At 46.8% G+C, this 24,280-nt stretch overlaps 3 protein-coding genes across 3 annotated transcripts in view; 2 read left to right on the top strand and 1 right to left on the bottom strand.

Annotated features, from left to right (window-relative positions):
- The window catches only part of LOC100665839 (BOS complex subunit NOMO1), a 63,877-nt gene extending 56,300 nt beyond the window's left edge, over nucleotides 1-7,577 (bottom strand). The window contains exons 1-2 of the mRNA XM_003421878.4: nucleotides 7,393-7,577; nucleotides 3,619-3,708 (exon numbers count right to left, since the gene is read on the bottom strand). Coding sequence (XP_003421926.1) covers nucleotides 3,619-3,708; nucleotides 7,393-7,551 — 249 coding nt within the window. The 5' untranslated portion in view covers nucleotides 7,552-7,577. The remainder of the gene's footprint in view (nucleotides 1-3,618; nucleotides 3,709-7,392) is intronic.
- On the top strand, nucleotides 1,178-2,797 carry TPPP2 (tubulin polymerization promoting protein family member 2). Its single transcript, XM_064295635.1, has one exon. It carries the CDS (start codon nucleotides 1,505-1,507, stop codon nucleotides 2,015-2,017), a length of 513 nt encoding a protein of 170 aa, XP_064151705.1. The 5' UTR covers nucleotides 1,178-1,504; the 3' UTR covers nucleotides 2,018-2,797.
- Nucleotides 7,578-12,195: 4,618 nt separating the features above from the next.
- ABCC6 (ATP binding cassette subfamily C member 6) overlaps nucleotides 12,196-24,280 on the top strand; it is a 57,897-nt gene continuing 45,812 nt past the window's right edge. The window contains exons 1-7 of the mRNA XM_064295634.1: nucleotides 12,196-12,231; nucleotides 13,862-14,044; nucleotides 15,454-15,579; nucleotides 15,705-15,833; nucleotides 17,971-18,096; nucleotides 19,283-19,344; nucleotides 20,129-20,251. Coding sequence (XP_064151704.1) covers nucleotides 12,196-12,231; nucleotides 13,862-14,044; nucleotides 15,454-15,579; nucleotides 15,705-15,833; nucleotides 17,971-18,096; nucleotides 19,283-19,344; nucleotides 20,129-20,251 — 785 coding nt within the window. The remainder of the gene's footprint in view (nucleotides 12,232-13,861; nucleotides 14,045-15,453; nucleotides 15,580-15,704; nucleotides 15,834-17,970; nucleotides 18,097-19,282; nucleotides 19,345-20,128; nucleotides 20,252-24,280) is intronic.

Below are 24,280 nucleotides of genomic sequence, written 5' to 3'. Positions count from 1 at the left end.
GGAAAAAAAAAATTTAAAGGAATGAAAATTGGTGACCCTTTTAGAATGTTTTCAAGCAGGCATAACAGGTAGAAAAGCGGTTTCATGAAAATCTGCTGGGAGAGGTATAAAGATAGATTCTGCAGTGGGTGCAGGTGAAGCATTAGACTTGGGGAAGAAGCCATCTAGAAGCCAGGGTAGTCACCCAGATGTGTGGTGACAAGGACTTGAACAAGGGTGGAAGCAAGAGGAATGGTAAGAAAGGAATGAATCTGTAAGACCAGGCAAAAAATAAATAATAACTGGTAACTGTTCCATTTTTGTATCCTTAAAGTTCACTCCAGAGAAAAGCTCAAAGAAAGAAACCCCTAAGGAGTGTCCTTGACCTGCACAGAAACTTATCTGGAAGAGTCTAGTCTGAGACTCATTCTGACCCCTTTCACCCTGACCTACCCAAATCTGTAACACTCCAAGGTCCATGCTCTACTGGGTAGTGGAAGAAGTACCATCCTTGGAATAGAATGGATCTGGGTGGAGATGTGAATCCTAGATAGCCATTCTCAATATTGGAAGCCATTTAACATTTCTATTGAGGTTGAGGAGCCCTGGTGGCCCAGTGGTTAAGAGCTAGGGCTGCTAACCAAAAGGTCAGCAGTTCAAATCCACCAGCCGCTCCTTGGAAACCCTATGAGGCAGTTCTACTCTGTCCTACAGGGTAGCTATGAGTTGGGATCGACTCAATGGCAATGAGTTTGGTTTGGTTTACTGAGGATGGCCTGCCAAGGCCAGTGAGATTCTTCAGGTTTGTCGCTACCCCTGGGCCTGGAGAATAAGAAGGGCAATGCTGGACTCATGGCATCAACCCCTTCCATGGGCCCTCTTCAGCTTTTGCAGTAGGCCAGATCATAAGGCATTCTGACCAGGGCTCAGAGCACTGGTACACTGGCCTGGAATGATGAGGGAAGTTTGACCATCTGGAGAGGTGCTAAGGTCCACCAACTGGTTCAATGTGGCAGGCAAGGTAAGGAGACCAGAAGCTCCCTCCCCACAAGACAAAGGCTGTAGCTGGGACAGGAAGTGATGTCACATAAACCCTACACTAAGGTCATAGAAGCTTGCCTCTCCTCCCCTTTCTGTCTCCCTTGTGCCAGCTCCCCCAGCCAGCTGACTCCCACATACCTGCACACACACATAAAAGGCTGGGGAGGGTCAGACATCATCAGGGCTCTCTTAGGTACATAAAAGTGGTGGGGGAGAGGGGAAGGTAGTGAGGAATTTCCAGTGTGTAGGTTCCATGATAGCATCCCTGGTGCTGGGAAGGGGACAACTGATGCTGTAGCTGGGATAGGTGGGATGGACAGTGAGGGAGAGTAGGGGTAGGGAGAACAGGCAGGAGGAGGGCTGTTCCCTGGGCTGATTCTGATTTTATCTTAACCCTCACTTTCATTCCTCCTCAGTCCTCTCTTCCCTCCTCCCTCACCCCCCAGCCTGCCCCCCTACTGTCCTCCCCTGCCTCCAGCTGACCATGGCATCAGAAGCAGAGAAAACATTCCAGCGGTTTGCCGTCTTTGGAGACTCATCAAGCAGTGGTACTGAAATGAACAACAAGAACTTCTCCAAGCTATGCAAAGACTGTGGCATCATGGATGGCAAGATGGTCACCTCTACTGATGTGGACATTGTGTTTAGTAAAGTCAAGGCCAAGAATGCCCGAACCATCACATTTGCCCAGTTCCAGGAGGCAATGAAGGAGCTAGGCCAGAAACGGTTCAAGGGGAAGAGCCCAGACGAAGCCCTGGAGAACATTTATAAGCTCATGGAGGGCAAGGATCCAGCTACCACTGGTGTCACCAAAGCAACAACGGTGGGCGGCGTGGACCGGCTAACAGACACCAGCAAGTATACTGGCTCCCACAAGGAACGTTTTGACGAGAGTGGCAAAGGCAAAGGCCTCGCAGGACGCGAAGAGGTGAATGACAACTCAGGCTATGTGAGTGGCTACAAGGGTGCTGGCACCTACGATAAGGGGAACAAGTAGAAAGGAGCCTCGTCTTAGCCTGCCAGCCCCTGACCCTACCCTTCCAGCCCAACCCTACATCTTCAACACAAGGTTGTGTGGGAAACAATAAACATCTGTGTGTGCAGCCAAAAAAAAAAAAAAAAAGGTGACACTTCAACTGCTTTCGTTTGATGTGATCATTACATGTAGAATTTTTACACATGAAATTCCAAGAGTAGCTCTGTTCTTGTAAATGGTAGTGAGCACCTTGATTCCTTTCGGTTGCTGCAAGCTGAAGCTGAACACCAGTTCCCATCGAACCAACCAGCAGATACTACACTGAAGCCCGTGTGTGAGTAGACATTTGACTCAACCAATCGTTTTTTGATAACAAACATTATTAATCGTGTCTCCCACTTACTCCTCACACGCCTAAGGTTCCAAGAATTAGCACGTATCTTTAGGAATTAGAGTCATTTGTTAAAAATAGGTATTTTAACTCCATCATCCCCTCATCAACCTGGGTATCTTGAGACTGATACTTGTAATCTTTTTTTTTTGAAATACAACTATAAAACCTAGCAAGCCCACCTCTAGAAATCAATCCTATGCATTGTGCGTAAAGATGTAAGTTCAAGAATATTTATTGCTGTGTGGTTAGTAATACTTTTTTTAATCTGAAAAAGCCCGTTATGTCCATCACTAGAGAAGTGTTTAAATAGATTGCAGTTTTGACCTGACTCTGAAATGCTATACAGCCATTAGAAAGAAGGCAGCTGATCTCCACGTGCTGATGTTGAAAGCATGCCAAGATATTATCATGGGGGGGGAATCAAATTACAGGATAATTCCTAGTGTACGATTCCATTTATAACAAAATCAAAATGATGTAGGTTGTTGCAACTTCCTGTGAATCTCTATTTCAAAATAAGTGTTTTAAAAAGCTGTGTATTTAGAAATGTGAGGTGGATGGAGGTGTGTAAGTGGGGGTATGCATGGACACACATCTTTGTGCACAAGCGTCTGTGTTACATGCATGTGTATGCGTGTATATTTGTGGATGTCTCTGTAAACACAGAGAAAGCAGTCAGGATGCATACTAAAACTCTTATCAGGAGGTGGAATTGGGGAGGAAGGGGCTAAGTGTACAAATTCACTTCATATACTTCTAAAGCACTTGATTTTTTTTTGTCACAAAGCTCATGAATTCACACATTAGTTGTATAATTCTTATATTTTTAGGCTGCTTGATAGTAAATGGTTCTATTAAACCAGGGTTTTGCATCCTTCACATTGTTGACAGCGGGGCTGTCCTGTGGCTGGAGGTGTCTAGCAGTATCCCTGGCCTCTACCCACTAGATGCCAGTGGCACTCTTCTCCCAGTTATGACAACCAAAAATGTCTCTAGACATTGCCAAATGTCCCTGGAGATACTGGGAACCACTGTATTAAATCAGTTTTTAAGTTGTCTCCCTGAGACTATGCCCAGCATATTCTAAAGAATATTCCTACTTGAGAAACAGATGACCCATTTGCTCATGCAGGAAAGGCCACTCTCCTAGTGAGCCCAGCCCTATAGAGCACACTACTTCTTATCATAAAATACGAGTGATAAAGACTGACATGCCCTGTCCTCTTACCTTATCATACAAGGGGATCATGAAGTAACCGTTGTTTGGGGCACAGTCTGTCTGGTATTTCAAAGTCCCATGCTTGGTGTACAATTTTATCTGGAAAGGAAGGAAAGAATAAAAGTTATCCTATCACCATTCAAAGTTAACTTCATACATTAAGGCGGAATACATTCTGTCAACACGTCTTTGCTGAGGACATACTATATGCCAGCTATTAAAGATAGGCATTAGGGACAGATAGAAAGAAGAGAAAGAGGACCTAAAATAATGTGATCCAATGTATTTCAGATTAGAAACCATTTAAAGCCTACTCCAAAAGTCTTTATTTGTCAACACATTTCAATTTAGTTTAATGGCTATCTCTATGTTGTTCATATAAGCTTCTGGGTCTAAAACAGAAAATTTTACCTTTGTTGTTAGTAAGGTGTTTGTTAAAATGCAGATTCCTGGGCCCCACCACAGTTCTCAACTAGCAAGTCAGGAGGTAGGGCCAGGAATCTGCATTCTGAACCCCAGACGATTCCACACACTTGCAGTAACACTCATCTAGAAACTTTTAATTTTCTATTTTACTTTCATTCTCAGGACAAAAACATCAAAAAGATACTTATTGTATGTCCTTTCCTCAAGGAGTCCCTAAGACTCTCACATCCTGAGCCATTTCTAGATATGAATTGTTAACCCAAGAAGACACTCCAGCAATATCTGGGTCTTCCGCGTACTAATTGTGTGACCTTGGGTGAATCATTTAACCTCCTCGGGTTCCACTTCTTCATCTGTACAAACGCAGCCACCTCCCCTTCACGGTGGCTGTGCAGATTCACAGCAATGCATGTTAAGCACCTGGCACTGAGTGTGGGCTCAATAAAGAGGAGCCTGAATTACCAGTTAACATCTCTCTGGGAGAAAAAAAAAGGTAACACGGTGCAACTGGCAACACACAGAACGAATTCAAGGAAAGTTTCCTAAACCTACCTACAAGGCTTAACCACTCTGAGCCTCAGTTTCTTTCGACTAAAAGGAAGCAGTTGGGTCTAATGACCTCTAAGGCCCTCACCTCTAAAATGGGAATACTCTGTGACCACAAAACAGAAATGATAGTCAAGTGTTCTCAGAGACCCAGCCTTACCAGCTAAGCAACAAACTCAACACGTACGCACCTGGGAAAGGAAAAGCATGAACTCCTGCAGACTGGAAGCCCCCTGTGGGCAGTGGCCATGGTTTACTCTCCTGTGTATGCTCCACAGTGCCTGTGACAGCATCTTGTTTACTACAGGTATTTTTTTTTTTTACAACAGGTACTTTTTTTTTAATTATTTGAAGAATTTGTTTAAAGACCATAAAGAAATCCAGATGCATGCATTTCAAGCAGGGATTGAAAATGCACCTGCCTAGAGTGGAGTCCGAGTGATGAAAATGGTTAATATGCTCGGCTGCGAACCTAAAGAAAGGCTAGAAGTTCGAATCCACCCAAAGGTGCCTTAAAAGAAAGGCTTGGTGATTTACCGCCAAAAAATCAGCCATTGAAAACCCTATGGAGCACAGTTCTACTCTGATACACATAGGGTCACCACAAGTCGGAATTGACTGGGCGGCAGCTGGTAGAGGGGCCAGGTAAGTAATGTCAGCTGGCATTCATGTGAAGGGAAGACAGGTCACTACTTTATCCTAGCCAAGTTTTACAGCCCAGAGAGCCTGAGTTTTCGAGAGAAGCCAAAAGTCCTTTTTTTTTTTTTAACATGAAATCTCCTGATTGTTAAAGTATTGGCAACCGATGTAATTTTTCTTTTTAACAATACAGACCATTGTTAAAGGACAGAATGTGAGTGCCAGGAGGGCAGGGATTTCTGTCCATTCTGTTCACTGCACTGTTATATCTCCGCCTAGAACAAGGCAAAGCAAATGCAAGGGCCCAATCCTTGCTGCTGACTGAAAATAACATGAAATCACCCTGCAGGGAAGAGGGCTCGAGAAGAGTCAAGGTGTATTCGGATACAAAAAACAGTCAAAAATGATTGTGAAATATCTTGATTATTTACATTTCTTTCATAAAGTACAGATCCGGACAGAGGACGATATAAATCTACATGAAGATATAAAGTATCTGATTTCATAATCAGAAATTATGAAAGAATGAGTGTACCAGCTGGACAGACAGCTGGAGGGCTCAAGGAACACACTTTATGCTGCGTCTCAAAACTGCTCTCTGTTCTTGGGGTTATTATTAGTACTTGGGGGTGAGAGCGTTCCTCCTGCCTTCAACTTTTCTTCAGGAATCCCAGCAAGCAACAAATTGCAAAAGGCAGCTTCTGAAATGCCCAGCACTCACACACCAGGAGGCAAACCCAGGAGGTGACATGGGCACCCGGCAACACGTGCCCAGCAGATCCTAGGACCCCACCACGGCCACTGGGTAGATTCACTGAACAGCCGACCCCTTAAGAGCAAAAAGGACAGAGGAGCAGCAGACAGGCCTTGAAGACGATAATCGGTTTTCTTCTTTAGGAAATATACAGTGCTGGGTTCTGCTGCTTCTCTCCCAACATGGCCCTGACCATTCTACAGGTATGAAAACTGGGGCAAGGCCAGGTCAAAGAGATAGTGGGGTGCAGGACCTACTTTCTAACCTTCCTCCAATGCTCAGCAACCTGCTTTGCAGAACACTCTGGTTCCAACCCTCACCACTGCAGCTGCTCAAATGTGCTTTCAGACAACCTTTGGGGGTCTCATTCCCCAGTCCCTTCTCTTCAGCAGCTCCCAGCCTCTTCGTTTTCTCTCAAAACACCTCCCAAGCACTTGTTCTTTGCCTCTTCCACTTCTCTCAGCCTCTCCTCCTCCTCATCAGGGCCTCAGAAGAGGCCCACCCCCCTCAGGTCCCATCCTGTCTACCCTGACAATCGATCTTCTACCCCTACTCCATCAATCCCCCTTCCTCCTCACAAAAGCTTTCTAACTGAAGAGGGCTTTACAACATAATAAAGACATCTACACACAGCTCTACAGTGTCTGTCCAACCACCACCCAGTAAGGCAGTCAGGACAGCTGACAACTCTCCATTTTCAGAGGAAAAGGAGGCCCAAGATGAAAGGGGTTGGGGGCATGCTGAAAACACGGATTCCAGCCCTAGAGATTCCAATGCAAGTTTAATAGGTCAGGATCTCTACAAAGTGAATAAATGCCTTTTCAAAGTATCCCGGGGGTTGGATGTCCAGTGCCTAGAACTTTGGAGGTCTCTGGAATGGGACCAGCATAAACCACTGTTGAAGAATAAAGTTGTCATTTCTAGGCTCTGGAATATGGGTTTCGGGCAATCTGACTTTCAGAGGAACTGAGGGGTCTGCGTCCTGCGGAGACCTAGTTTTAAGAGATCTGGGACCTGGATCCTGAGAATGGTCTTGGGTCGAGATTCTGTGGATTTGGAGTTCGGCTTTTGAAGACTCTAGGGTCTAGATTTTGGGGGAATCTCCATTTTGAGGGGTCTGGTGAAAGTTATGAGTCACCACCACCGTCATCCAAAAATGTCCTTCACACCCTGTGCACATACGTTCAGCCCCCACCACCATCCGGTGGCTGACCCCCACGATAACAACCTCCACTCCAGCGCGCCTGCGGAACGGGTGGTGAAGAGCCCGCAGAAAGCAGAGCCTTGAAAGAGAAAAGGAACGTGGAGCTGGCGGAAACCGCCTGGTGTTGGGGCAAAGGCCACAGCGGCTCAGAGAGGCTGAGCGACTGGCTCGGGGTTACACAGCGCGCCGGCCGGGCCGTGGAGCGGGCGCTCACCTCGATGAGCGAGTAGTTGATCTCCACGTCCGACTTGACGAAGCCCCCGCAGCCCACCACGATATCCTCGGAGCCGCGCGCCAGCCCCACGCAGCTCAGCAGCAGCACCGCGGCGACCACTACGGGCCGCGGCGGCCCCACCATCCAGCCAGCCCGCATGGCCCAGCCTCTGCCGCTTGACCCTCAGCAGGCCGCCTGGCCCCGCCCCTCACGGCGCACGCTACGGGCTCCTTCCTTCTCTTCGGGCCCCTGACAGTACAGGGCCCGCCCCCGCCGCTGCGCAGGCGCATTCGTGTCCCGCGCCCGCGCCCCCAGGAGAAAGAATCACAGCGCATGCTCAACAACAAAAAGCGACCATTTTTGCCGTCTGCAGGCCTGGAGGACTCCGCACAACGTCTGGCAGGTGCAGCGCAAGGTGTTTGTGGGCAGGCGCAAAATCCAAAGGTGAACCCTAATTTGGAATTCACTATCACGGCTGGAAAGGAGAGACGCGGTTGACTGAACCACCCAACAACTTTCCCAAATCTTTTTCACCCATGCATTTCACAGATGATATATAATCTTTTTTTTTATGTATAATCTTAAACCCATTTAGGTGTTCATATAAATTGGTGCGTTCTCCTTTGGTAAATGATCAACAAGTGATGTAAACCAAAATATCTAATTTTATTTAAAATTTATTTTAACCTCAGCTCTAATAACGTTTGAATAGAAACAAATTTAGGTTGTTTTTTTCTCCCATCAGCAAGATGGTGCATACAGTTGAATTTAATTTGCCTGCAAATAAGTTTAAATATCAGCACATTGTATTTTGCCCCAAGGATGAATGTATACTAAAATGTAGACTTAACTACAAGTCATTACATCGAAATAGACAAATTAGCTTTTCTGACCTGACATTTGGAATTCTTCCACTTTGCCCCAAAAGAAAAAAAAAATGCTTTATTTTGATAGTTTTTACGCTTTGTTTCTAAATGGTGAGGTAAGAAGATTCCCCACCGCAATTTGCCATTTGGGATAAAACTTTAACAATATATAACTAGGAATAACTATGACTTTAAACTACACAATCATCAAAAATTTCATGGTGGTTTTATGTAATCGAACAATACATTGCCTGGAGGGTTTCAACCATATGCAGATTTGATTTCAGTCTCTCTGTATTCTCACTGGAAAAAACAAGACTGTCAACTGATCAGTTATAAAGAGAAACTATTTAAAGTTTTGTTTATTGGTAGCGCATTGGTTAAGTGCTTGGCTGCTAACCAAAAGGTCGGCAGTTTGAACCCACCAGTCACTGCACAGGAGAAAGATGTGAAAGCCTGCTTCCATAAAGATTTACAGCCTTGGAAGCCCTATGGGGCAGTTCTACTCTGTCCTGTAGGGTCATTATGAGTTGGAATCCACTGGACAGCAATGGGTTTTTTTTTTATATAACCGACATGGAAACAGTTGCCTTTTTTTACTCTCCTGAGCAGAAATCCCTCCTTTGTCTTAGTCAATAACTAGGACATTGAATAAGTAAAGGCTGGTCTGTGGAGCCTGCTCTTCTTTCAGAATGGAAAACCAGGCCCAGAGAGGAAGGCACTTGTCAGGGGCTCTCTACATCCAGCCAACTGCTGTTCAGAGAGTTGAAACTAGGAATTGGGATCTCTACGCCCAGTTCTTGGCTCATCCCAACTGATTTCCTGTGTTCTCCCTGACTTCTTTTTTATCATTATTTTTTATTGTGCGTTAGGTGAAAGTTTACAGAACAAATCAGTTTCCCATTCCATAGTTTGTACATAAAGTGCTCTATGACTTTGGTTTCATCCCCACAATGTGTCAGCACTCCCCCCATTTCTGTCCCAGTTACCCCGTTTCCTTTCATCCTGATTTTCTAGCACTTTCTGCCTTCTTATCTTTGCTTTTGGGCAAATGTTGCCCTTTCGATCTTGCATAATTATTCTAAGGAGCATATTCCTGTCGGGTGTTACTGTTTATTTTATGGGCCTGTCTATGGTTTTGGTTGGAAGGTGGTCACAAGGAATGGCTCCAGTTCTAATTCAGAAGGGTGTCTTAAGGCCATAGTCTTGGGGGTTCCTCTAGTATCTGTCAGACCAGTAAGTCTGGCCTTTTTTGTGAATTTGATTTTTCGTTCTACAATTATCCAGTACTCTCTGTTGTGACCCAGTCAGAGTGGTCGGTAGTGGTAGCCAGGCACCATCATTCTTGTCTTGGGGTAGTGTAGGCTGTAGTCATGTGGTCCATTAGTCCTTTGGACTAACTGTTCCCTTGAGCCTTTGGTTTTCTTCACTCTCCTTTGCTCCAAATGGTGAGAGACCAATAGTTGTATCTTAGATGGCTGCTCATAAGCTTTTAAGACCTCAGACACTACTCACCAAAGTAGGATGTAGAACTTTGTCTTTATGAACTATATTGTGCCAATTGACGTAGATGACCCCTGAGGTCTTCTGACTTGATGACCAAAAAACCTGTTGCTGTCAATTCTGACTCATAGTGACCCTATAGGACAGACTAGAACTGCCCCATAAGGTCTCCAAGGCTGTAAATCTTTACAGAAGCAGACTGCCACATCTTTCTCCCTCAGAGTGGCCAGTGGGTTCGAACTGCAGACCTTTAGGTTAGCAGCCGAGTGCTTAACAACTACACCACCAAGGCTCCTTGTGCAGAGTGCAGAGGGTTTTAATTCTTTGCCAGAGCTGAGCACTTGGGCTTGTCTGTCTGAAAAAGCGGAAGTTTTCACTGCTATCTTGAAAAGATTGCACACTTGTTGCAGAAAGACAGAAAATAGAAAAGTAAAAAGAAAATTAGGATACCCCATGATCACAGCTTCAGTGCATTTCCTTCTTTTTATCCCTACAAATATATTTCATAGGGCCATTTCCAAAAAGAACTGGTGTCTAGGGATGCTGACTCAGTGCACAAACTTTGTTTTAAGACCCAGGGAGGAAAGGTAAGTTATTTGACTTCCTTCTCTACTTTCCCTAATTCAGGCATGTACTGTTTGTATATTTACAAAAAGGATATAATAACTTTCTTAGTCCTAGTGCTGCTGTAACAGAAATACCACAAGTGGATGGCTTTCACAGTCTAGTAGGCTAGAAGTCCAAATTCAGGGCACCAGCTCCAGTGGAAAGCTTTCTCTGTCAGCTCCGGAGGAAGGTCTTTGTCATTGAGCTTCCCTTAGTCTAGGCGCTTCTCAGTGCAGGAACCCTGGGTCCAAAGGATACACACTGCTCCTGGCACTACTTTCTTGGTGGTATGAGGTCCCCCTGTCTCTCTACTCGCTTCTTTCTATTATATCTCAAAAGAGATTGACTCAAGATACAACCTAATCCTGCAGATTGAGTCCTGCCTCATTAACATAACTGCCTCTATTCTTGCCTCATTAACATCATAGGATTTGCAGCACATAGGGAAATCACTTCAGATGAGAAAACGGTGGACAATCACAATACTGGGAATCATGGACTAGCCAAGTTGACACACATTTTTGGCAGACACAGCTCAATTCCTTACAATAGCCTATTCAGTATTATAAACTTTTTTCCGCTTAGCATTTAGCAGCCATCTTTCCGTAATAATATATTTCTGCAATGGCATCATAAACCACTGCTGAGTAATCTATGGGCGAAATAGAAGTTCTAGTAATACAAACTGAAAAATAATAATAATAAACCTGTGGCTATGGAGTCGATTCTGACTCATAGTGACCCTATAGGACAAAGTGAAACTGCCCCATGGGGTTTCCTTGGCGATAGTGTTTACGGAAGCAGATCTTTTCCCCCTGGATGGGTCCGAACTTCACATCTTTCGATTAGCAGCCAAGCTCTTAACCACTGTGCCAACAGCGCTCCTCTAATTCTAATAAAGTGGTTGTAGTCCAGTCGGACTCATAAGGACCTAGAGGGCAGAGTAGTAGTGCCCATAGGGTTTTCTAGGCTGTAATGTTTACCATGAGGAGCCCTGGTAGCACAGTGGTTAAGCATTCAGCTGCTAAACAAAAGGTTGGCTGTTCAAATCCACCTGCCAGTCCTTGGAAATCCTATGGGGCAGTTCTACTCCGCCCTGTTGGGTCACTATGAGTCGGAACCCACTCGACCGCAAAGGGTAATCTTTAACCAAATGAAGATTGCCACATCTCTCTCTGTAGAGCGGCTGGTGGGTTCTAACAGCTAACCGAGTGCTAAATCACTGCGCCATCAGGGCCCTAATTCCAATAACAGCTAACTTTGATTGCGTGTCTGGCACATTGATAAACGCCTATTAATAATCTTAAACGCTTTCTCCACCCCAGAGACTATGTCCTTCCCACGGGTGAGGAGACTGCCCCTCTAACCACAGTCTCCCCCCTTCCCCCTTACCCAGGCCGTCCCCTGCTGTTGGATACTTAGGTTATTGCCATGTGTTCTCGTTATAAACATCTGTACGTCTGTTAGGTTCATTCATCAGGACACGTTTTTAAAAGTGGAATTGCTGGGTTCGAAGTGTTTCAAAAGTTTGGGATACTTGTTGTGAGGGAGGCGGTAAATGGAGTGCCACTGGACTTTATGGGGTTCCGGAGTTCCTCCCTCCGCCCCCTGCGCCTGCTTGGGCCTCCCTGAGAGCCCCCTTCGCCTCGCCCCGCTTCACGCCTTCTCGCCCCACCCACGCCGCGCGGCCGGACCTTGCCCGGGGCCTGCAGATTCCAGAGCTCGAATCCCGACCAGGCCGACCCGGCCCCGCCCCTTGCCGGGCCGGGAACGCGGCCCTGGAGGCTCCTCAGGGGCGGGCAGATACACCGACAGACGGACAGACCAGATGGCCGCGCCTGGCGACCCCTGCGCGGGTCCTGGGGTGAGTGCCCCCACTCCGCCCACTCTCCTTTTCTCCACCGAGATTGAGGAGGGGAGAGAACCCAGGCCCCAGCCTGTGAAGAGAGAAGACCTTCTCTGCCCCTTCCCCACACCCCACCCCCAACAGGACCCGGGAGGGCGGCCCCTTTGGTCAAACATATTAAAGGATTCTCCAGACCTCCCAGCTTCTAAGAACAGTGACTCCTCATTTACATAAGGCTAGTGCCCCCTCTCCAGTCCCCAACCACAAACCCCCAAAGAGCCCTTTCCGGTCCCATGGACCCCCTACCTCTCTAGCTTCCTTACTCATGCCAGGCACTTAGCAAAGAGCTCTAAGGAGTGAAGGTGGAAAACCAAAACCCGTTTCTGTCCAGTCGATTCCAACTTATAGCCGACCCTATAGGACAGAATAGAACTGCCCCATAGGGTTTCCAAGGAGCGGCTAGTGGATTCCAACAGCCGACCTTTTGGTTAACAGCAGTAGCCCCACCAGTGGAGGTGGGGGGTGGGGGGGTAAGAAAATCTACTTCACAGGACTTTTGGGGCCAGGTGGATAAATAAATAATAGTAAATCAAAAACCAAATCCATTGCTGTCCAGTCGACTCGGACTCCTGGTGACCCCATATGTGTTAGAGTGGAACAGCGTTCCATAGGGTTTTCAAAACTGTGACTTTCTGAAGCAGATCTCTGGACCTTTCTTCTGAGGTGCATCTGGGTGGGTTCAAATCCACCTTGAGGTTAGTCGTCAAGCGCTTAACTGTTAATCGCTTAACTGTTAATCGAGGGCTTCCTGGTTCCCAGCATGTGTTCTGAGTTTTTCAGCCCATTTAATACAACCTTATCCCCCTTTTGTAAAGAATGAGGTTGAAGGTCACACAGCTGGTGAGTGGCAAAGCTGAGAGGAGAGAGTGCAGGGGGTGGTGTAAGACAGTGGAGAGAGAATTAAAGGGCCCATGTCCTCTAAACTTCATAGTCGAATTTGTTCTAGGGTAGAGAGGGCAGCAGAAGGGGTGAGGTAAAATTCACAGATCAGGACCCCATAGAACAAACTTTGGGGTCAGAGGGGCTACCAGGGAGTCACCTCTGCCATTTCCTATTTGCGTGGACCGGAGGTGGGGAAACCCTGGTGGTGTAGTGGTTAAGAGCTATGGCCACTAACCAAGAAGTCGGCATTTTGAATCCACCAGGTGCTCCTTGGAAACCTTATGGGACAGTTCTGTTCTGTCCTATAGGGTCACTATGAGTTGGAATTGACTCAATTGCAACAGGTTTGGTTTTTTGGTTTCAAAGGAGGTAGTTCCCGTTTCTGTGCCTCAGTTTCCTCATCTGTGAAATGAAGACAGCAGCTCCTACCTTCTAGAATTGATGTAAGGATTAAGTGACTATGTATGCCTAGCCCTCATCAGGACTCAACCACCTGGGTTCGAATCCTAGCACCACCACTTTCCAGCAGAGTGAAGTTGGGCAAGTTACTCAGCCTCTCTGGGTCCTGGGTTGCTCATCTGCAAAATTAGGATGAAAAATGCATCTACTTCAGAGCTTGGCACATTTTTACATAAATGTTCAGTGTCCAAAAGTTCCAGGTGAGATTATGATCCCTGTTTCCTAAGGGTCCCCTGTATTCCCGCAGGCCTGGAACCAGACTGAGCCCGAGCCTGCCACTGCCCGCCTGCTGAACCTATGCTTCCTGAGAACGGCGGGGCTCTGGGTGCCCCCCATGTACCTCTGGATCCTTGGCCCCATCTACCTCCTCTACATCCACCACCATGGCAGAGGCTACCTCCGGATGTCCCCTCTCTTCAAAGCCAAAATGGTAGCTGTCACCGCTAGGACCCTGGAACCAGATAGTGGGAAGGAGGGGACAGGTGGAAACCCCAAAGTAGACACTCCTGTCAAGGAACAGACAGGGTGGGGAAAAGGAAGGAACCAGTTAACCAACCAGAGAGCAACACCGAAGGGGCCACAGAGAAAACTCTGAAGAACAAACACACATGGTGACACTCGTATGGTTCTGGACAGTTTACAGCTGCCATCACTGACATCTCCCAAAGTGTGGAATGTGTACCCCTGGGGTACACAAGATGGTTAGGGCTGCACTGGGATGAACCTTTTTTAAAAATTTTAACAATTACGCATTTATTTTAATGTTTCCCTTTTGGAAATACTGCAAAACAGTCATTTAAATTGTTATATGTTTATTTTAAAGGAGCCCTGGTAGCATAACGGTTAAGTGCTTGGCTGCTAACCAAAAAGGTCAGTGGTTCAAACCTACCCAAACCAAACCAACTTGTCATCAAGTTGACTGTGACTCATATGACCCTATGGGACAGAGTAGAACTACCCAATAGGGTTTCCAAGAAACAGCGGGTGGATTCAAACTGCCAGCCTTTTGGTTAGCAGCTGAGGTCTTAACCAGTATGCCACGAGGGCTCCCTGTAAAGATTATAGCCTAGGAAACCCTATGGAGCAGTTCTACTCTGTCACATGGGGTCACTATGAGTCAGAATTGACGTGCCAGCAATGGGTTTGGTTGGTTTGGGTATCCAGGAATCTGCAAACTTTTTCTAAAAGGGCAAAAACTGGTAGCCATCAAGTGGATTCCAATTCATAGCAACCCTATAGTCTTTACTGAAGCAGACTGCCACATCTTTCTCCCGCAAAGCAGCTGGTGGAGTTCAAACCACTGACCTTTCAGTTAGCAACCTTTTGGTTAGCAGCTGAGTGCTTAACCACTGTGCCACCAGGGCTCCTTGATATTTTAGTTGCTGTCATGTGCCTTGTTCTGGCCTTCTTTCCCCTATATGCACGCTCTCATCTTTTCTCCCTCTCTTGTTTGAAAAAGAGATCAGCATGGTCCCAACCAAGGCTTTCTAGGGATTGAAAGAGACTTGAAAATGGTATAACTTTTTACCCCGTGAGTAAATTTCATTTCAGGCTCTTTCTCATACCTAAAGTCATCTTGCTTAGGCACTGTTGAGGCACTTCCTACATTTAGGAAAACACTGAGTTGACTCAGATCCTTGTGTCAAAAATTACCTGCAACCTCCTCTGTGCATCTTCTGATGTGTTCTTTATGCTGGCACTGTGAAATTATGGGATTGTTCTGTTACAGGGCCCCATCCCAGAAGCTGCAGAGCCCACTGCCCAGTTGTACGTGGGTCACCGTCCAGATGCCGCCATCTCTCTTTTACCCACCAGCCTTACCTGAGCCTGTCTTCCCAGGTGCTCGGGTCCATCCTGGTAGTCCTGTACACCTCCAACGTGGCTGTATCACTTTGGGAAATTCAGCAGAGAACACCCCAGGCCCTGGAATTCCTAATTCACCCCACCGTATGGCTCACTACAATGGTAAAGCTGTCCCCAGTCTGGAGCCTGGCTTTCCCAGGCTGCTGCTGGAGGGTGACAGGGAGGATGGAGCCAAGTGCCCTCCCTGCCCCCTGTCTTAAGGGGCCCTTCCTAACTCTCTTGTCCAGAGCTTCGCCCTATTTATTATCCACATGGACAGGAAGAAGGGCATCCAGGCTTCTGGGGTGCTGTTTGGGTACTGGCTGCTCTCCTGCGTCTTGCCGGCCACCAACGCTGCCCAGCAGGCCTCGCAAGGGGTAAGTGGGGACCTGGGCCACCTGGGGAAACCAAAATGGTGGTTTCAGGCCTTGAGTCCTATCTTCCTTCATTTTCTTTCCACAAAGAACTTATTCGCCACACAAACACACACACTGCAGTCACTATACTCTAAACCCAAACAACCCAAATCCATTGCCGTCAAGTCGATTCCAACTCATAGCGACCCTGTAGTGTTGGATTCAAACTCCTGACCTTTTGGTTAACAGTCTAAGCTCTTAACCACTGAGCCACCTGGGCTCCCTGGAGACATACAAATGTACTCTCTCCGTACTGTATTAATCAGGCTTCTCCAGAGAAACAGAACTAACAGGAGCTGTATATAAAACCAAAAGCCAAACCAGTTGCCAACACATGGATTCCAACTCGTGGTGACCCCATGCGTTCCAGAGTAGAACTGTACTCCATAGGGTTTTCAGTGGCTGTGACCTTTTGGAAGTAGATACACCAGGCCTTTCATCCAGGGTTAGTAGCCAAGCACTTAACTGTTTACACCACACAGGGCCTCGAGGGATATGTTTGTGCGTATATATAGAGAGAGAGAGAGAAAGAGAGAGATTTTAAGGAATTCTTATGCATTCTTGGGGGCTGACAAGCCCAAAATCTGTAGGCCAGGTGGCAGGCTGGAACCTCCAGCAGGATGTCTATGTTACAGTTTTGAGGCAGAATCCTTCTCCCTTGGAGAAACTGGAGTTTTTGCTCTTAAGGCCTTCAGCTGATTGGATGAGACCCACACACATGTGGAAGGTAATACATTTTACTTAAAGTCAACTGATTTTAAATGTTAATCCTATCTAAATATCTCCATAGCAACATCTAGACAAGTATTCGACCAAACAACTAGGCACCAGAGCCTATCCAAGCTGACACATAAAATTAATCATCACAAGTACCCATCATCCCACACGTTTTTTACCTACACGAGTAACCATCGTCTTACACATTCATATTACACGCATCACTTGCACACCATTTATGCACTTACATGCCTTTATTCATTCATCATGCAACCATGGACTCACACGCAATTGCTTCAAGCAACAAAAACATAGCTCACATTAGCTTAAGCACTGAGAAAAATAAGAGGGAATTTATTTGCTTATGCATGTGGGATCTCCAGGGGGAATTCAGGCATAGCTGGATTCAGGTGTTCAAATGGCACCATTATATTGCTATTTCTCTCTGTCAGCTCTGCTTTTCTCTATCCTACCTACATTTTCCCGGGTAGCAAGAAGGGCCACCAGTAGCTCCAGATTTGTGTTCTACCAATGTAGCAAACTTAGTAGAAGGATCTTATTGGCCAAGCTAATGTCTTATGTCCATGCCTAAAGCAATCACAGTTGCCAGGGATCTAGAATATACTCATGGGCCAAGCCTGGGTCACTTGCCGCCCCTTAGAGTGGAATCAGTTCCCCATGAGCCACATACCCAAGCATGGGGAAAGCAAATTAGGTGCCGTCACCAGACAATGGGTCAGCAATGCCAGGCAGCTGTGGCATTGCAACAGCTCATGATTTGGCTCAAATAATCTGCATGCCCTTGAGCAAGGTGCTACTGCTTCTCTGAGCCTTGGTTGCCCCATTAGTAAAATGGAGCAGCAAACCCCAGCTGGGGTCGGAGGAGGGTGTGGGGAGGGACTTGATGGGACGGTGCACGTAAAGGCCCTTGGATGTGCTCAAGGCAGAGTCATTGCCCAATCAGACCAGCCTCTTCTCCATAAACCAGAGAACACTGGCCAAGCGGACGGTGGGATGGGAGACTGGGGTTGGGGCTGAAAGGGAATAAGGATTCCCTTACTGGCATAAGGAGAAAGGTGAAGTATCCCTTCAACGCATGTCCAATTGGCTGTGGGCAAATCCCAGACATGGCTTTGGCTCACTTGTATGGACAGAATGTGTAAGTCAGGTTGTTTGTGAATCTGGACACCCAGGAATGCCGGGAGACTGGTTTTTGAAGCCCATGACCCTGCCTTGTTAGCATTCCAGCTGCAGAAATCCTCTTCAGCCTCCACCTTTTCTCCCTTTATGGGCACCCTCTCTAACTGCTACTACCCATGAGCCCTACGGGCTGACTTCTACCCGCCCAGACTCAGTGGGGCTTCTAATTTCTCTCCCACAGGACTTCCAGAGTGACCCTTTCCGCCACCTGTCGACCTACCTGTCTTTGACTCTAGTCGTGGCACAGTTTGTGCTGTCCTGCCTGGCGGATCAACCCCCCTTCTTTCCTAAAGACCCCCAGCAGTCTGTAAGTCACCAGGTCTCCAACCCAGTGGCTCCCTTGTCCCTGCCCCAATTCAGATCTCTTGTCTCTCCGTGTGACCTAAGGGACTTGAACTAGAACATTGGTTTTGAATTTTTAATTCATTCAGTCATTCAGCAAAAAAGGGTATTGAATATCTACTTTATGCCAGGGGTGAGCCAACTTTTTCTGTAGAGGGCTAGAGAGTAAATATTTTAGTCCATGTGGACCAGATGGTCTCTGTTTCGACTACTCAACTCTGCTGTTGTAGCATAAAAGTAGAATAGGCAATATGTAAATAAATGAGCTTGGCCCTGTTTCAGTAAAACTTTATTTGCAGAAACAGGCATTGGGCTGGATTTGGCCCTCGAGCTGTAGTTTGCCAACCCCTGCTCCGTGCCGCAGCTAGGTGCTGAGGGTTCTATGGTGACCAAGCAGATATGGCCCCTGCTCTTATGCAGCTGACAGTCAAGTAGGGGAGCTAGGCATTAATCACAGAATTTCACAGCTGCGTGGAAAATTAACGACTGGGGTAAGAGCTCTGAAGGAGGAGTTCGTGATCCATGAGAGTGAACAAAGGTTAACCCTGAGAAGTTAGGAAAGGTTTTCTGGGGAAGACGCAGTTAATCATATAAAAAGATGCTCAACTGCTCAAGCAATCGAATTAACACTATAATGAGACGTTATTTTTGTTTTTATTATTAGTTTGCATACCGGAACGGCAAATAATTTTAAAAAGTGGTAACAGGCTGTGGTGGTGAAGATGTGGTGAAATGGTTGTCCTCGTGCCCAATTGGCGAAGAGTATAAATCGGTGTAGCCTTTCTGGAATAGCTGGCACAATCGCAGGACAGATCCCTCTTTACCACATTCACTGTGGGGTATTGTTGAGGATGTTGTCTATATTGTGTGGTCCTTGCTTGGAGAACATCTTGGTCTCCATATTAGCAATGGTTCTTCTTGGTACTTGGTAGTTCTGGCCTGTGGACACTGTCAGCCTTGTGGCCCAATCCCTTTTTGCCCCGCCTGGCAGGAAACATCAGAGCCATTGTATCTACTTCAGAACCCCTCCATGTGCATTTTTGATACTAAACTCATGACCAGTGCATCTTGTTTTCCTCCACTTGGTTCCCCTTGCCACACACTCACCATGGAATGTGAGACCCAGGCCTCCCCCTCTTTGTCTTTTCCAGAATCCATGTCCCGAGGCTGGGGCCTCCTTCCCCTCCAAGGTCATGTTCTGGTGGGTTTCTGAGTAAGTAAATTGGCAGGGCGGGGGCTGGGATGGTGTTCCCACCCACCTGCACCAGCAGCTCTCCTTCACCACAGCTCTCCCCACCCCCACCCTGAGGTTTCCCCCGAGCTGACCAAGGCTGGCCAGGCTTTCACCCACCCAGCCTCATTTAATCTCTGAGCCTGTTTATTCCTCATCTGCAAAATGGATCAAGAATCATCTGGGCTCACATGAGAATTAAATGAGATAATTTTGGTAAACTGAGACCAAAACCAAATCTGTTGCCATTGAGTCAATTCGAACTCATAGCAACCCGATAGAACAGAGTGGAACTGCCCCCATAGAGTTCCCAAGTCTGTGATCTTTACAGAAGCAGACTGCCACTCTCTCCTGCAGAGTGGCTGGTGGGTTCAAACCACCAACCTTTTGGTTAGCTGCTCAGTGCTTAACCACTGCACCACCAGGGATTCTTGTAAACTGAGAAAACCCACCAAACCCCTTGCCAACAAGTCGATCCTGACTCATAGCCACCCTACAGGACAGAGTAGAGCTGCCCCATATGGTTTCCAAGGAGCGCCTGGTAGATTCGAACTGCTCACCTCTTGGTTAGTTAGCAGCTGTAGCTCTTAACCACTGTGCCACCAGGGTTTCAATTTCAGGTGCAGTCAATAGCCTTCATTTTACCAAGGAGCCAGTAAAGGTGCAGAGAGGAAAAGTGACCAGCCCAGGGTCACACAGCTACCCAGCAGGACTCTGCAGGGAGCAGATGGCAGGAGGAGCTTCCCCTGGTGATCCTCTTTTACAGACTGGTCTGGAGGGGCTACAGGAGGCCACTGGGACCAAAAGACCTCTGGTCACTTGGGAAAGAAAACTCCTCTGAAGAACTTGTTTCCCAGCTTGAAAGGGAATGGACAAGGAACCTGGCAAGGTGAGTGCATGGAGGTCAAGGGCTTAGCCGGGTGCTGAAGCTTATCATTTGGCCCCAAATGCAACCCACACCCCTACTCTGGGCTCCACCTCCACAGTCCCCGGATTTCCAGCTGATCCCACTGATCATTAACTGATCGGGCTCAAGATACAGTTCCTCCAGAGTGCTTTGTGGCTTTCAAAAGGCTTCGAGGCCCCCGAAGGAAGCAATAATGGTGGAATAGCAGGCAGGAGACAGAAGGGGTATTTTAAGACTGGGAGTGGAGAATTGGGTAGCAGCCTATAAAATGCAGACAACCAACTAACTTATCATTTAACCTTAGTAATTAGCTTTTTAGACCTCAGTTTTCTCATCTGTTCAGTGAGGTTACCATTAGCCCCTAGCCCATAGCTTGTGGGGGGTGAAAAAAAGATGACTCGTAGAAAAGGACTTAGCGAATTCCTGGAAAGTAGTAAGAGCTCAAGCAATATTAGTTATCTAGAAGGTTTCAAGCTCTTTCTAGTACTGTCTACTCCACCTCACTTCTTTTTGTTTTGTTTTTCTACCATCTTTTATCAATTGTGTATAATTTCTTTTCCTTTTTTTAAATAAACCCTGGTGGCTACTGCTTAAGTGCTATGGCTGCTAACCAACAGGTTGGCAGTTCGAATCCACGAGGCGCTCCTTGGAAACTCTATAGGGCAGCTCTACTCTGTCCTGTAGGGTCGCTATAAGTTGGAATCGACTCGACAGCCATGGGTTTGTTTTTTTTTTTTTTTTTGGTTTTTAAAAATATTTTATTTATTTTTGTTGGCAATATGCACAACCAAGCATACATCCATTCACAATCTCTACATGAACCGTTCAATAACATTGGTTACCTACTTCACATCGTGTCACCATTTTCACTGTCTCTACCCATATTGTTTCATCACCATTCATTTAGGCTTTCTCTCCCTTAAAGTTCTCACCTGTGCTTTGGATAAACTGTTGTCGGTTCACACTCATATAGACAATTTTTTTATGAGTGCTAGGCTTGAGGCAAAACTCTTTATTCACTGGGCTAAACTATTGCTTAGTTTGACACTGGCTTCATGGAATAGTTTTGGTTCAAGATTTAAAGATGATTTCCAAGCATTAGATTCAGGGGTTCCCCCAGTCTCAGTGGATCCAGTAAGTCTGGTTTCTACATGAGTTTAAACTTCTGTTCCACGCATTTCCTTCTTTTGATCAGGAGCCATCTGTTGGGTCCTTGATCAAAATGTTCAGTAACAGTAGCCAGGCACCACCCATTTCTTCTGGTCTGGAGCTAATAGTTTATGGAGGCAATTATACCTGCGGTCCATTTTTTTTTCCAATTCCTGGGTCTCCTTCTTTCTCTGCTGTTCCAGGTGAATAGGGACCAATCGTTTTATCTCAGGTGGCTGCTTGTAAGCTTTTAAGACCTCAGGCACTGCTCACTGAAGTAGGAGGTAGAACAGAATTGTCTCACTCTTGACCTCTGTGGAGCCCTTGGAGTCTGAGGAACCCAGTTTGAGAACCACCTTTCTAGAGAAAAGAGACTTTAACATAGATTAGATAAACGTGGGTTGAACACTGCCCTGCCATTGAATAGAGAATGACCTTGGACAAGTCACTTGACCTCACTGGAACTCAGTGTTCTAGGGGCAAAACAAACATCACTTAGCTCTGTGGGAAGAGCCACAAGGTTCCACTGCACATACTAGAATTTTGTTGTGCTTGTTGCAGATGGCTGAATCCCACAAATTAGATGAAGCAAGAGAGAGAGAGAGAGAGAGTTAGTCTGTTAGCTTACATAACTGCCAATGTGGGTCTAGCCTGAGGCATGGCTGGATCCAGGATTCTCTCCCTACATCTCTCAGCTCAGCTGTTATGTGTGTATTGGCCTCTCCAGAAGGGTTGTCTCATGTCATGCTAGTTCTGCCACCCCAGCGGAAAGAGAGAGGCTTTCTCTCCTAGAATCTGTATAGAATATCCCAAGAAAGGTCTCTGATTGGCCTGGCTTGAGTCATATCCACCTCAGGAGCCAATCTCATGGCTAGAGGCAGGAGAGGGAGTCCCATGATTGGCGGCCCCTTCAGAACCACATGAGATAGGAGAGGTGCTCCTCCCCCAAAAGGAGGGGGTGCTGTTTTTTCCAAAGCGGGGAAGTGATGTCAGAAAACTAAAGGGCAGCTTTCCTCTCACCACAGGCACATCCTGCCATATTGTCCCTCCAGTCTTAAACTATTTACAAGAGTGGCAGAATTAATTCCAAAGAGCCCAGAAGGTCTAGCCCACTGTCTCCCAGCTCCTGGCTTCTGTAGCCAGCGTGAGAGTTATAATCACCCAACAGTGGAGCAAACAGAAACATTCTCCGGGACAGTTGGAGAACCCTCCCATAAACAATGGGCAGACAGGAAGGAGAAAGTCAAAATTAGGCAAAGACTCAACTCAGCCATTTTCTGAGCTGACTGATGACACACCAAGAGGACTTTGGTTTTGTTTCTGAAATATTTTGCAACCACTGAGGGAAGGGAGAGGACGCTGTTGAGAGAGGTCATGAACCCACCTCCTGTTGGCCAAATCAGGCTCACAAGGTATGTTTGGTCCATATGGTGTTTCGTTGTTGCTTTGTGTTTTAATAAGTTGCCAACATTTAAAACTGAAGATTTCACATTAAAAAAAAAAAATTAAGATTTTTTTGGCTTTAAATAGATCTTGCAGCACTGGCCCACATCCCTGCATGGCAGCAGGAGGTGGGATCTGGGTAGAGGATGCCCCATTGGACAGGACATATGCCCTTCGTTTGCCACAGTCCCCACCCCTCTCTTTTGTATCCTCCAACTTATACCTGGCCTAAGCCACTCAGTCATACCCCCGCCTCACTCTGTAGTCATTTGAATTTGGCCTGCACTAAGTGACCTTCACTCGAGAGATCAAAGGGATCAAAGGCCAGACACCAGTCCAGAGATGTTCCTTTATCTCAAATCCCTGCTCTGCCCCTCACTGCTTGAGCTTGGCAGCTGTCAACACCTCTCAGACATTCAGTCTCTTCTTCAGTAAAATGGGGAGTCAAATAAATACCCACCTGGCAAGCAGGTCAAGAGGAGTCGAAAAGCTTGTGCATAAAGGCGAGACCTGCTGAAAAGGGGGCCCACTCTTCATGAGGGGGCCGGCAGGCTAAACACACTGACTCGGAATTCTGGGGCAAGAAGCTAAAACAGAACCAAGCAAATGTCAGGGCAGACATAACCTTCAGTTGTCTCTTCCCCCACTGTTGTACTGAGGCTCAGAGGGGAGAGGAAAGCAGGCATTTGAACCCAGGTCTCCTGGTTCTCAGGCCAGGTTCTGTCCTCTAAACCAAGCTGCCCACTTTCTTCCTTCCGTTTACAAATGTTTCTCCCACTATTCACTGGGCTCTTCACTCAGTCTTTGTTCCCAGTCACTTGATAAGTATTGAGCACCTACTGTGCTCAAGTGCTGGGGACACCCCGGTGGAAAATACAGATAAGGAGTCCGCCCACGTGGAGTTCTATCAGGACAAGTGAATAAACGAGAGAGTTGGGGAGAGTGAACATGGCTGTGAAGACAATGAATTAAATGGCAGGACAAGCCAGGGATGGGTAGTCAAGGATGGCCTCTGAGCTGAGCCCCAATTGCCAAAATGTTTGTGAAGGCAGGCCACACGCAGCTCAGTGATGGAGGCCGAGCTACCACCCTCCATAAATGCCAGCTAGGCACTAAGGCAGGCCAGGGGCCCCTGTTAACAAGGGTGTGGCCACTGAGCTTACTGTGGGTTTTTGCATTTTCTTCTTTTTGGTGAGGGATTGAGGGTCTCTGGTGCACAAAGAGGCACCACTTGAACCATGGCTTGAGACCTGGACTCCAGTCCCTGCTCTGCCCCTCACTGCATGACCGTGAGCAGCTGTCACTACCTCTCAGACCCTCAGTCTCTTCTTCAGTAAAATGGAGAGTCTAATAAATACCCACCTACAAGGAGGTCAAGAGGAGATGAAAAGCTCGTGCATAAAGAGCTGACTTCTGTGC

This window comes from Loxodonta africana, chromosome 12 (genome assembly GCF_030014295.1).
Source record: "Loxodonta africana isolate mLoxAfr1 chromosome 12, mLoxAfr1.hap2, whole genome shotgun sequence".
NCBI lineage: Eukaryota > Metazoa > Chordata > Mammalia > Proboscidea > Elephantidae > Loxodonta > Loxodonta africana.
The sequence above is the reverse complement of the archived record's forward strand: the minus strand, read 5'-3'. Positions and strand labels throughout refer to the sequence as shown.